The 13036-nt window shown below is 53.7% G+C and overlaps 4 protein-coding genes across 4 annotated transcripts; 1 reads left to right on the forward strand and 3 right to left on the reverse strand.

The window, feature by feature from the left end:
- Positions 1 to 24: 24 nt before the first annotated feature.
- Positions 25 to 1685, reverse strand: URA4 (dihydroorotase). The gene is made up of 3 exons (XM_062910330.1): positions 740 to 1685; positions 531 to 684; positions 25 to 477 (listed from the first exon to the last, which is right to left on the reverse strand). The coding sequence occupies exons 1-3, from the start codon at positions 1502 to 1504 to the stop codon at positions 158 to 160; spliced, it is 1239 nt and encodes a 412-aa protein (XP_062769235.1). The 5' UTR covers positions 1505 to 1685; the 3' UTR covers positions 25 to 157.
- Positions 1633 to 3873, forward strand: QC763_212890 (uncharacterized protein). The gene is made up of 2 exons (XM_062910331.1): positions 1633 to 2551; positions 2610 to 3873. The coding sequence occupies exons 1-2, from the start codon at positions 1865 to 1867 to the stop codon at positions 3705 to 3707; spliced, it is 1785 nt and encodes a 594-aa protein (XP_062769236.1). The 5' UTR covers positions 1633 to 1864; the 3' UTR covers positions 3708 to 3873.
- QC763_212900 (uncharacterized protein) lies at positions 3809 to 8001 on the reverse strand (the record flags this gene model as incomplete). The annotated part of the gene is made up of 3 exons (XM_062910332.1): positions 3809 to 6047; positions 6101 to 6207; positions 6259 to 8001. 3 exons carry the CDS (start codon positions 7999 to 8001, stop codon positions 4835 to 4837), a joined length of 3063 nt encoding a protein of 1020 aa, XP_062769237.1. The 3' UTR covers positions 3809 to 4834.
- Positions 8002 to 8997: 996 nt separating this feature from the next.
- Positions 8998 to 12945, reverse strand: QC763_212910 (uncharacterized protein; the record flags this gene model as incomplete). The annotated part of the gene is given in 3 exon segments (XM_062910333.1): positions 8998 to 11036; positions 11094 to 12176; positions 12185 to 12945. Coding segments are annotated over 2 exon segments (2130 nt in total). The 5' UTR covers positions 11185 to 12176; positions 12185 to 12945.
- Between the last annotated feature and the right edge of the window lie 91 nt (positions 12946 to 13036).

The following is a 13036-nucleotide window of genomic DNA, read 5'->3' on the forward strand; positions in this document are numbered from 1 at the left end:
TCCAGTTCACAGAACGCTCAGCAAGTGTCCATCATCAATCATACATCTCATTTTGTACACCCCATCACTCATCTATCATTTTGGTATATTGTCCTTTTTTACCCCCTTTTCCCATCCCAACACCCCTTTTTGACATTCCTTTTCATGTTTCCAAACATCAAAGCCACTCCACACTCCAAATCTTCTCGCCAGCACGATATGGCACAATCTCAGCCTGCTCGCTCTTCAAGCTCTCCTCAACAGTGGCACCATCCTTCTTCAGCAAGATCTTCTTGTCAGAAGGAGGCAAGCCGTAGAACTTGCGGCCATAGGAGGAGAAGAAACCGGCCAAAGCTTCGTCAGTGACGTCCGAGTCGGAAATGTCACCGCGGGCGATGCCCTCCTCAAGAGCCTTGAGGACGTAGCCGAGGGCGTAAGGCTGGGTGAAGACACCGGCGGCGGTGTTGCCCTTGCCCTTCTTGGAGGAGATATCGTGGGCTGGTTGTATGTTAGTGCCTGTTAACAGTGCAAAGGAACGGAATGAAACATACGAGCACTGTCAGTACCAAGGAAGAACTTCCCCTTGGAGGACACAACAGCCTGAAGAAGAGCCCGACGGTCCTCGGGGGACTTGGCAGAGGGCTTGCAGTAGTGGTGCACATTGGCGGACCAGTCATCCACCAGCAAGCTCAAGTGATGAGCAGTCTATCATCCTCAGTCAGCACTTCACCCTTCCCCAACCCGTCACAGTTTCACTCACAATAGTCCCCACAACATCCTCCCCAAACTCCCTCACAGCCTCCACCGCCTCCCCAGTAGTGCAATGCTCCAGCACAATCTTCAACTTGGGGTACTTGCCCACCAAGCTCCTCAGCGTAGGCAAGAACCTGCTTTCCGCATTCATCACCGTAACCCCCTCCTTGCTATCACTCGGCACCTCCCCGTGCAAGTTCAGCACAATCCCTTCCTTCTCCATAGCCTTGAGCACCTCGTCAAAAGGCTCAAAGCTCACGACACCCCATTGGCTGTTGGTAGTCGCTCCCTTGGGGTAAGCCTTCACACCGGCAATTCCAGCCTTCTTGGCCTTGGCAATCTCCTCGGGGGTGACGGAGGAGTGGAGGTACAAAGACATGAGGTAATTGACGCTTGGGTCGATGGCTTCCAAGGCGGACTTGTACTCGAGAGCAGCGTCAACAGAGGTGACGGGGACAGGGGCGAGATTGGGCATGACGAAGACGGTGTCGATGCCGGCTGGGCGGATGGTGGGCGTGACGAGGGAGGCGATGGGGCCTGGGGCGTTGCGGAGGTGGACGTGCATGTCCGCTGCTGAGGGGAGGGTGTAGGTGTCTTTCATTTTGGCGGTGATGTCGGGGTTATGAGTTGGGGTGTGTGGCTTGAAGAAAAGGGCTATTCCAGTGAAAAATAGTGAGTTGTGTAAGTGGAAAAGTGAAACGGAAAAGTGAGGTTGAAGATGGGGAGGGTGTGGAGTGAGAGGTGAGTCGTGAGATAGCTTGGCGGAAGGCATAAAATTGTGCACGGGTTAGGGTTTAAGGTGCTGGGTTAGCACCCCTTTCATCTGAACCATAATTTTCCCACATCATTGCAAAGAATGCTACTGAACAGCCATGTACTCATGTGACCAATATGTCGAGAGCATTCTTCAGGCCCAAAGTAAACTGAAAGATGGACACGGATAACCATTCTCGTGGTCCTTGGGCCTTTACCCAGACAAGGGTGCGACTTACAAATCAATATAACATCAATGACGTCCCGCCTTTTCACTTCATCTTGAACCCTTTCTAATCTTAACAATCAATTGGAATATGAAAATTTATCTGCTCATAAATCAATAGTAACCCCTCATCGTCTTTTCTTCAATTCCAAAATGACAGTCGGTCTCACCGAGGACCGTCTTGGGCCCGGTGCTGACGACGGGTCCGGCAGCTCCACCACCTCAGCAACCATCACCGCTACCGAGCAAACACCCCTTCTCGCGTCCGACACATCCTCAGTCACCATCGCCCGTCACATCTCCCTTGAACGAGAGTCAACAATCCATAATGAGCCCTCAGAGGAAGATGAACACCCTCCCCTGGGCTGGAAAAGAGGCACAGCCATCATCTTGTCCATGTGGGCTCTTATCTTCCTCCAAGCAGCCAACATGTCTGGCATCAGCACCACTCAATCTTCCATTGCTGAGGACCTGGATGCCTACCAAAACGCCATGTGGTTTACGTCTTCGTACATGATTAGCGTGTCCTCCACCGCTCCTCTTGTTGGTCGTCTGTCCATGATATTCTCGCCTGGGGTGATGGTGCTCATATGCTCGACGTGGTTTGCCATTGGGGCGGTTATTGTTTCGGTTGCGCCTACATTCGGGGTGTTTATCCTAGGCAGAGTGTTGTGTGGTGTTGGGAGCGGTGGGATCATGACACTGTGTATGATACTGGTCATCCAGCTCACCTCTAAGAAGAAAAGGGGGCTGTGGATCGGACTAGTAAACGCGGGCTTTACCATAGGAGTCTCAACAGGCGCAGTGGTATTCGGTGCACTCCTCCCAGTCATAGGATGGGTAAGCTCCCCCTCCCCCTTCACCATCCCTTCTAGAACTAACCTTCCCCCTCCCCCAGCGCCTCCTCTTCGGATCTCAAGCCCCCCTCTCCTTCCTCGCCGGCCTGGGCGTATTCCTCAGCATCCCCCACCGCCCCTCCACTCACCACTCCCGCGACAAATCCCTCCTCACCAAACTCTCCAGCATCGACTACCTCGGCGCCCTCACCCTCACCGCCACCATCACCTCCCTGTTATACGCCCTCTCAACCTACACCCGTGCCCCCTTAGCTCTATCCCTCCTCTCCCTCTCCTTCTTCCTACTAATCGAATCCCGCCACCCCGACCCCATCATCCCCCTCCCCATCCTCTCCTCCGGCGGCGTCTTACTATCTTGCCTCTCCCAACTAGGCTTCATGGCCTCGCGGTGGACAGTCCTCTTCTACGCCCCCATATTCATCCTGGCCGTCCGCGGCCTCTCCCCCGCCCTCGCCGGCTCCGTCCTCATCCCCACCAACCTCGGCTTCGGCATCGGGGGTCTGCTCGTAGGCTGGCTGCACATCAAGCGCTCCGGCTCCTTCTGGCTGCCCTGCCTCTTATCCCTCTTCATCTTTGGCTGCTCCCTCTTTGAACTCTCCTTCGTGAGCAACCACGAGACGAGATACGGGGTTTATATCGCCGTGGTCTTCATCAACGGGTTGTGTACCGGCGCAGCGGTGAACTACACGCTCGCTCACCTGTTGCATCTCGCTCCGGCAAAGGACCATTTTATCGTTACAGGTTTGCTGGCCACGTTTAGGGGTTTCGCGGGGAGTTTTGGGACGGGGATTGGGGGCGGGGTTTTCAACCGGGTTCTGAGAGGTAGTTTAACCCGGGGCTTTCTGGAGCTGGGGCATGGGGAGTTGACGGAGCGGAGGGAGAAGTTGATTACCGTTTTGGTGGGCAGTCCGGCCGCTGTCTGGCAAGAAGGGGTACTCAGCAAGATGGAACGGGGGGTTGCTGTGGGCGGGTATGAGATGGCGCTGAGAAAGTTGTACATGGGCGCCGCTGGGGTGACGGTGGTGGTGTTGATTTTGCAGTGGGCGACAGGCTGGAAGGGGGTGGAAGACGAGACAAAGACAGATGAGGAGGGGATTAGAGAGGCCGTGGTGGAGGCTGATCCCGCCATGGAGGCTTAAATCTAGAGTTGGTATATTTCCATCAATTTAAGAAAAACGATGCAAGGAGTTCACGATACAGTCTAGTCGGTTATGAGAATGACCATGTAGACCTGAACAATGGCCAAAGTCCTGTAAACGTACGTGCTTTTAATTCTTCACCAATATCACTATCACCCCTCTCTCATCTACATCTACTACCACCCCCCCCCCCGCCGCCATCATCTTACACCCAAAGATACCCACCGCTCAACATCCGATACCATCCCACCTTTCCTTATTCGGTTTTCCCTCTCATATGCATCACATACATTCCGTTCCCTCGTTCCTACCACCCCAGGAAATTATCTAGAGAACTAGGAAGAGTCATTCATTCGTATCATTCGTCCATTTTCCCCTCCCCAAGTCCCAAACAAAACCCCATTATCCTTTTTTTGTTTTGTACTCCACCCACCCTCCCGTTCTAAAATTTTGCATTTATGCTGAATATCAGGGCATGGTTGTTTCTGGTCCAGCTATATCTAGAGACATAGTAGAGGTCGAGAAGTACTGCGTGAAAATCCACAACTGTAAGTATGTCATTTTGGGTATGTATAGTTGGATATGTTGTGTGAATGCCGTGGCGAGATCAAATGGAAGAAGAAAAGGGTGTTTGATGTCGGATTGTGGTGAAATAGGAGGCAGGGGGATTAGTCGAAAATCGAGGAGGTGATCGTATCTTGAGTATAAAAAGTATTCGGGAGAGGCAGTGATGGAAAAAGGAGGACGTGAAGTATTACGCTTCACACAGGTATGGGTGGTGGCGAGACAAAGATTGGCGCCCTGGTCCCTTGCTCCTCCCTTCAGCAAGACAACATGGGTCGCCTGTGAAGCGCCTTCACCCCAAGGGCAGGATGGTCAATCCTGCCGTCATCATGAGTTCATCGAAGCAGAGAGTAGCTGGCTGCCACCTCTGCTAGTCGATAACCTAACTACACCGGCCGGCCGCCTGCCAGCCCTTTGTTGATCATTTCGCACCGGTCTTGATATCTTACATCCTTCTAACCCGTCCTCGCTTTTGAACGCCGAGAAAGCCTGTGCCATGTCGCACCAGGACTGGCTGGTCAGTAGACCAGTTTTTTGGAGATCACGTTCGAGGTAAAGGACTCTCAAACGCGCTGGTAGAACAACAAGTAAGCAACCTTGTTGTCCTTGATGCTGTCCTTGTGCTGCTTAGGGGGCAGCTTCTGTCCGTTGGTAGCCGGTGTGTTGACAACGCTGCTCCACTTCTTGCCACCGGCCGCTTGCTTCCAGCCATCGTCGTCGCCGGTATCCTCATCATTCATGGCACCGAATCTGTTGCTACCAGTGCTATCTTTTTGGTTACCAGAGCCAGACTTGGCCTGGTCTTCCTCGGCACCACCCTCAGCCACATCTTCGCTGCGCACACGGCGGATAACGGTGTCATCAATACGAATCCATTCTCGGCCATCCTGTCGGCGAACATCTACTGTGTAATGACCGCCACTGGCATTCTTACCATGATGGTACACAACAGCCGTCAGCTTGTATCGAGGAACACCCTCGTGAACCGTGCTGTTGCGTTGAGAGCGAGACAGAACCTCTTGTGGGAATTCGAACTCGAGAGGATAGCCAATCTTCTTCCAGATCTTGACAGTACCACCTTGACCCTCGGCGTCGAATTGGAAACGCTTGAGGTGCAAGATAAGAACAGGAGGAACCGATTCAATGAAGATCTGCTTAGTGGCCTTGACGTTCTTGCCGTGGGGCGAGTTGAAATCGCCGTGGAGTGTTTCCGGTCGAGTTAGACCCTTCAGGGCGTCAATGATGTTGCGAATCTCGGGCGCACCAATGTCAAGTTGCAGCGGCTCGTAAGGCTCCAGCGTGACCGAGGTCTTGTTGCCAGGAACACGCAGTTCAGAGCGCAACTTCCCACCGAAGATCTTGTTGATGGGTGAAGCGAGTGAATGGCCAGAAGACCGAGTAACAGCAGCGCGTTGACGGGGGCCAACCTCAAGCCAATCATCAGCGCCCTCGAGCGATCCGTTTGGCTTGGAAGTGGTGGGAGAGGACGGAGTTGAGTTCGGTGCGGTAGAAACTGCTGAAACAGGGGCAGTACGCATCACCTGGGCACACTCGTCGTGTAGACCTTCAAGAAGGAACCCAAGGAACTCTTGGGCGTCTTGTTGGTGACCACGCCTCATGCTGGCAAAGCGGGGAAGTTTGCGAATGGCTTCGTAAACAAACTCAGGGGTGAAAGACTCGCCATATTGCTCAAGCTCTTCCGGCTTCAGCCGTCTCTGGAGGAGGCCAGTTGACGTAGCAGAGTCGATAATCTTAAATTCACGCATGAACATGATCCTGCACTTTTGCGTTAGTCAACGCTAAACTCAGACGGACATGTTGCAACTTACAATGCATCGATCAAAGGCGTTTCGCTCTTGAAACTGTGAGTGGCCTTCTTGGACACTTGATCCAGAAAGTCGTAGAACGGAATGCAGAAAATCAAAACTTGAAGAACCTGCATTGCATCAGTATCAACTATTGTAGCTTGAGACCAGAGTCAACTCACAGAATTCATGTAACACATATTTCCAGTGTTGACCAAGCCTCTGGGCTCAATAAAGGGCAGCTTGTCAATACCAGTAGGACGGTAGGCCTGTAAAGCCTCGGCAAGAGAATTCGCCTTGGAACTGGGGAAACTTCCAATGGCTCCAGATGCAGCGGTAGAGACATCGGCAGCGTTGCCATTGGTGTGGACGCGAGGAGCTGCGGCAGTAGAGGCCACAGCAGAGGGAGCTGCACTGGGCTTTGCGAACAAAGCGGCCCAGGCCTTGGGTTTTGCAGGAGCTGGAGTTGGAGCTGGTGCGGCTTGGGCAGGAGCAGACTCAGTCTCGGACTTCTCGCCCATGCCATTCACCTGGCGAGCACCCTCGCCGGCCTCGGTCGACTTTTCGTCTTTGGTGGGAGCAACGGAAGTTTGCTGAACAGCTGTCTTCTCCACCGCTTGCAGCTCCTTTGGAGCAATCCTTGGAATTACTGGGAGAACGGGAACTGCAGGAACTGTGGGAAGTGCCGGGATAGCTGAGCGAGTAGCAGGCTTCACGGTCGTGCTGGGGCTGACTGCCACTGCGATGGATGTCTGGGTCGTTTGGGCAGAACTTGGCGTGGTTGGGGGTGTATCCTCTACCTGCTGTTCATGGGTGGACGGTGTCTCTGAACGAGCGGTGGCAGCCTCAGTTACTTCAGCCTTAACGGTGGTTTCCGCATTAACAACTGGCTCCTCCTTAGATTCTGTCTGCTCCGGCTGCTCTGGCTGCTGAGCCTCCGCCGGTTTCTCTAGAATCAGATTAGGAGTGCTAGAGACCGGGCGTCTTCTCCTCGACTTTGGGGCACGAGCGGGGAATCCAGCTTCGGGATTGGAGAACCATGGCAGCTTTGACAATATCTTCTCAGATGGCGAGGTGATGGGGTGGACTTCAGATATTGCCGGGGTGGTTGCCATGTTGAACGGACGCTCCATCACAAAAGCTGCTGGCGTCTCTACCGCGACCTCTACTTGAGTCTCTACCGGGGCCTCTGCTTCAATCGCCGCTTCTTGTTGCTCAGGCTGAACCTCAGCAGGGGATTTGGCTTCCGAGGCAAGATAAGCCTCCTGGTTATACTCCTGCGGGAATGGCTGCTGCTGCTGCTGGGGCACAAAGGGTTGGAACTCTGGCTGAATAGGTGGTTGTGCTTCGTGGACGTGCAGTGGCTGAATCGGAGGCTGCACCTCGTGATTATGCAACGGCTGATGTGAAGCTGGAATAAACTCGCGGAAAGGGGGTATAGTCGAGGGGGCAATCGTCGTAAGAGGCGGAACGGCAAATGAATGGGTTGTTGACGGGGTAAGCGGGGCAACGACCGGGGGCATAGCAGGAGGGGGCGGTTGGTATGGCGAAGACACAATCGGCGAGTGCTGGGCGGGTCTGCCATAGGGCTGGTGCAGAGGGACATACTGCTGCACAGCAGGCGGTGAACGAGTGTAAGGGGCGTGATTGTACTGGGGCGGAAGGTAAGGTTGCGGCATGGCGCCAGTATGATACTGCTGGTAAGGCATGTAGTACGGCTGGTTCGGCGGGTAGGGGTTCATGTACTGAGCCCCATGGCCGTACATGGAGGGATTGACATGATGCTGGTGTTGCTGGTACTGGTAACCATGAGCAGGCCCATACTGGTGACGATTTCCACGGCGAGGAGGAGGCGGACCTCCTCCCATGTCGGCGCCTCCTTGCATCTGCTGCCCAGCCGGCAGATGCGCGCGATTGTTCATCATGCCGGCCTGGGTTGGGAGCTGTGGCGGCAGCTGCTCACTGAAGTGAGGGCCACCGCGGCGGACTGGGCGTATACCAGGTGGGAGCCCCGGTGAGGGCGGGATCTGGCGATGGAATTCGAAGGGTTCGGCGCGGGCGTCAATGATGGGCAACGTTGGGGGTGGGTTGGCGGCTGTTGCCAGGAGAGAGCGAGAGGCGAACTTGGAGCGGCGGGAACGAAATGCCCGACCTGTCTGACTTGGCAGTGTCGGAGCTGGCGGCAGTGGGTGGGTGGGTGGTGGTGCCGGTGCCGGTGCCGGTGCCGGTGCGCGTCGTTTGCTGGCGTGCGGTGCGCCGGTTCTAGGCAATCAAGACAAGTCGTTGTCAGTTCGGCCTCGACGGTTTCGATGAGTCGTTGCTCCGGCGGGTGCAGGGGGCCAGAGACACGGTGCGGCACATTGGACAGCGTGCTGCCAGGACGCGGGGAGACGGTACAGCACACGGGAAAGTGATGCTGGATGGATAAGCCAACCTCTGGGTGAAAACCAGGTGTGAGGCCTTGCGTGGTGGTTGACAAAATTTAAACCGCCTCTTTTCGAGAAACCAAAGAAAGGGCCCAAAGCTAAGAGGCCTAGCCGACGCTCGGACTGACCCTAACCCTAAGGCAACGTCCGTTCGTTCAGGCCGCCTCGAGACCCGCTGCGATTCTGCAGCCCCCCAGATCAGATCAACATGGCAATTCTCTTCAGACTGCAACAGAGTCTCGGAGAATTAATGCTATCTAATAATAATACAAGACATGTCCCAGTGTTGCAACCCCAGCATCGGAGTAAAAGACAACACAGATGGATCACCTCACTGAAACCCGCGCCAGAAAGGATAGTAGCAGGCAGTTGGCAGTCAAAGAAGAGTGTTGGAGAACTGAGTAAAAGGGTATCGATCTTCTATATAATTCTAGAATTCAAAAAAACCCCACGCTTCTTTTTGTTGCTGTTGTTTTACTAACCCAGCAAGCACTTTCACTCATCTTTAAACATCCATTTCCCACCACCAACTTTCATGGCATCTCGCCACCGATCCTCGATTTGCTTCCTCCCCCTCCTCGCTGCCTCTTCTCTGTTTTCTTCCATTTCCTGCGTCGTAGGCATATCAGGGTTCCAATACCCAGGCGGGGACGGTTGCCTCTGAAATCTCTCGCGATGCCGTCCAAACTGGTTTGCTATTTGCTGGCTCTTTGCTTTCATCCAAGTTTCCCGCCGTTCCTCACGTGTCATCTCGATTAGTTTATGGGCATGGGGTCCCAGGTACTCCTCCATCATTTGGACATCTGCCATGCGGGACAACACCCCGGGGCCTGTCGCGTTGAATTCAGACTCTGCAACGGCCCGGTAATGTCGACCGCAGCAGTTGTAGTCATTGCACCCTGTCAACTCGGCCCGGTCAGCCTTGCCACGCACGACTTCGTTGAAGGCATGTTTGTGACCGTTGTTGAACTTGGGGTTTACTTTGAAATCCTCAAGTCTCAGCTGTCCCAATGGCTTATCTCGAAGCCGACGTGGTTTGGGTCTGGACGTTCTGTCGTTGGCCTTCCTCGGCCGTGAAACAGTTGATGGTGATTCTATGCCCCCGCGAATTGGATGGAGAGGTCTGAGAGGAGTGACCTCAGATTCTGGTGAGGCCTTGTCGAGAAGTGATTGGAGTCTTCCAGCAGCCTTCTTGGGCGGCTTGGTTGGCCGCCATGGCTCAAATTCTTCGTCAGACCCATCCTCGGCGACTTCGGCAACTTCATAATCCAGATTTCGATGAGTGTTTTGAGCTGTCCTCTGCTTGCGTGAGATGTCCGAAACCTCCGACATGCTTTGTTGGGCAAGTTCAACACTCTCTGCAATAAACAGGGTCGGTCTCGGTGCGGTTGATGGGTTCCCAGCTGTCGTTCTCGGATACAGCAGTCTGGAGGTTTGATCGGGTTGCGGAGTGCCATCATCGTCCTCACGAAGAGTTTGGCGCCAGATTTCACGTTGCTTTCTGGGTGTCGGCATGCCCCTAGAACCCTCGTCCAGGTCAATGCTTTCATGGGGGGCAAAGACAGCTGCTTCACCCATCACTACCGGGTCGGAACTGACTTCGGTTTTGATCTTACGAGGTGGAGGAGGCATGTTGTTGTTGTTGTTGTTGTTGTTGTTGTTGTTATCGGACACGTGTTTCCGCTTACGCAAACTGCGCTCAGAAACAACAATCGGGCCATCAGACGAAGGTTCTTCTTTGACCCTGATAGGACTGGCCTCCCGTTTGCAAGGTGGTAACGGTGGGAGCTCAGGCGCCTCCGTGGGTTGGTCTGGATCATCAGATGCACCATCCTCAGCAGATGGACCTTGCTCGATACTGACTATTCTCTCTCGTCTGTGGGGCTCGTCAAAAGCCGGAGTAGAGTGTCTCATGGTATAATCTGCTTCGTTCAGTCTGAGCCCAGGGGAAAGATGCGACAACGAGTCCGTATTGAGCCCTAAATCGCTTGGTGATTCACGGGACTCATATATAATCGCCTGCTCCGCACCAGTCCCCTCTGCATGGTGTCGAGTATTCGCATCTTGCTGCTTCAGTCTTGTTTCCAGCTTATTAATCTTCCTCTCCAAGGCATCGGCATACGTGATCCACGTGTCTCTCTCCTCTCGTGCAGCTTTTGACACCTCCCTTGCAGTGTCGTAACTCTCCTGCACCTTCTTGAGTCGTTCTTCCACCTGCTTCTTCTTCTTCCAAAGTTTGCCATAATTCTTTTCCCAGTCCGGGTTCTCGATGTCGCCCGATGATGAAACCGTACTCGGCGCGCGGATCGTTCTGTTAGGGGAAAATTCCCCGAGGACTCGTCGGACCGGGGTGTTGACATCGTACTTGGCTGGTAATATCAGTGGCTTGGTGTGCTTCTGTCGCAGCTGCTCCAGCTCTTGGCGGAGAGATCGATTCTCTTGTTCAAGGACTTCGGCCCTAGAGGCAGCATCTTTGAGCTGCTGTAGTTCTTTTTCAAAAGTTGCATTCCGTCTATCTTCTCTTTGTCGAACCTCTGGCAAAACCATATTGTTAGTTGTCTGGACGAGAAACCGGGCATGGAAACTCTTACCGGCCTCAATGTCACGGCCAATTGTGTCGCACACAGACTCTAGCGCAGCAATCAAAGCTGGCCGCCCCTTCCGTTCCCAAGATTCCGTCATGATAGGGCCAAGCAAAATTATAAGGAGGATGCATTTCGGACAGTTGCAGGAAATCTTATACTCTGGCAAGACGCCTAGGCAGAAGCGCTGGTGGGTTGCATGGGTTGCATGGATTTTTCCTCCGTAAACGCGAACGAACCACGCGTCACGTCATAGCTCAGCTTCCATGTTGTACAAAATAACGGGGTGCTACCTGGAAACACGGCCTTAGCAAAGTTTAGAAACTTTGAAAAATACTAAGGGGGCCGTTAGGCAGTTATGAATGCTTTAGGTAGGCCAGTATTGAAGGATCCTGTATAACCCAGATAAATCTTTCCAAAAGGGTAAGGTAGAGAAATACACTCAAGTCATTTCAATACCTGACTCTTGTGTCAGTCCCTATTTTCTGTCGACAACGTGACAACGCGAGAATGCGACGCGACTCATCCAAGTACGTGCTCACGTGGGAGGGGCTATTTGACCACCTCGCCACCCAACACCCCGCCATGGTGCGACATCGTCCCTGCATGCCTGGTTGCTATCGTTGCACCAGCAGTTGATGGCGGTGTTGGTCTTGTATCCCAACGTTTCTTTGTGCGAGTTGGCCAAATATCAAACCGTGACTAATTAGATAGCCCAGGATGCTTTTGCCGCCTTCCACGATGTCTTTGGACACTGCCTGATAGCCACGTTGCCTCGCATCTGCTTCCTCGGCCAGTCAACCCCACAAAGCCTTGGTCCCGGACCCCTTGAATCAGATATGCAGGTCAAGACATCATCCACAAAAAAGGCAATGGCGAGATATTCCAGATCTTTGGTAGCATATACGAAGGCTTCCCCGCAACATCACCTTGTCCTCTACCACGACTAGGTCTACTGACATAAAATTGCCCCTGTCGACATAGGCGGTCAGATATCATGCCACGTCTTTTCACAACCACTCAGCTATCCCTACCCTCGGCCCGGATTGACTGATGTCGGATCACAGTGGTAGTAGGCTTATCAGATCCAACCTCCCAACCCATGGCCCATCGTTCTATTAACGAGCCTCCCTTCCCGCGCGGATACTTGGCTTCCGTGTTACCAGCCATCGCAATTGACGCAGGCGCACTTCTGGTCCGTTAAATCTGTTCTACGACCAGACCGGTCTCCGAACCAAGGCTGAGATGCCGGCCAGAAGGGACAGACAGCTATGACGAACAGGCTGAAAAGGAGGCTCTTCCACAACACCAGACCATCCAATCCCCAATTGCCTGGTAAGTGGCAATGCGCCACATCCGGCAATCAAACATACGAACACCCTTCCCAGAGAATTCCAGGAGACACCCGGGAGAAGGGGCGCGTAGGGCCGCGTTGAGTGCCATACCAGGACAATAGCCTCGGAACAGTTCCAGAAATCGCCCCGGGTTCGTCTCTTTCTCGCAGTTACTTCCCTGAGATCTGCTTCCGAATAGTCTGTGTGAGTAGACATGTCCGGGATAGCAATATGGAGAGTTGCGAGAAGGGTATTTCAGCTTCTGTCATGTTGAGGCGCATGCGGAGGCAGATAACCATTTGCTGCAGGAAAGATGAAGCCAACAAGGGACCACGTATCAGTGCTGCATTGGCTCCATGGCGAGCTGTTGAAATTATTGGAAGAGATGGGGGGAGGGAGTAGCAGCTCAGACAAAAAGGAGGTCCACCATCTAGCCCAAGTGCTATGCAGGGGCTCTGCTGTAGCCGTGCCTGGACGCCGTATGTATACAACCCTCGGCCCAGGATGCCCTTTGTGGCGGACGAGTGAGATTCCCATGTCCAACAGGGCAAGTGTGAACCGCAAACTGCAGGGCTAGTCACAGCACAGTGTAGATATACCGTACGGTCAGGTACCGTG

The sequence above is a fragment of the Podospora pseudopauciseta genome, assembly GCF_035222475.1.
Source record: "Podospora pseudopauciseta strain CBS 411.78 chromosome 2 map unlocalized CBS411.78m_2, whole genome shotgun sequence".
NCBI lineage: Eukaryota > Fungi > Ascomycota > Sordariomycetes > Sordariales > Podosporaceae > Podospora > Podospora pseudopauciseta.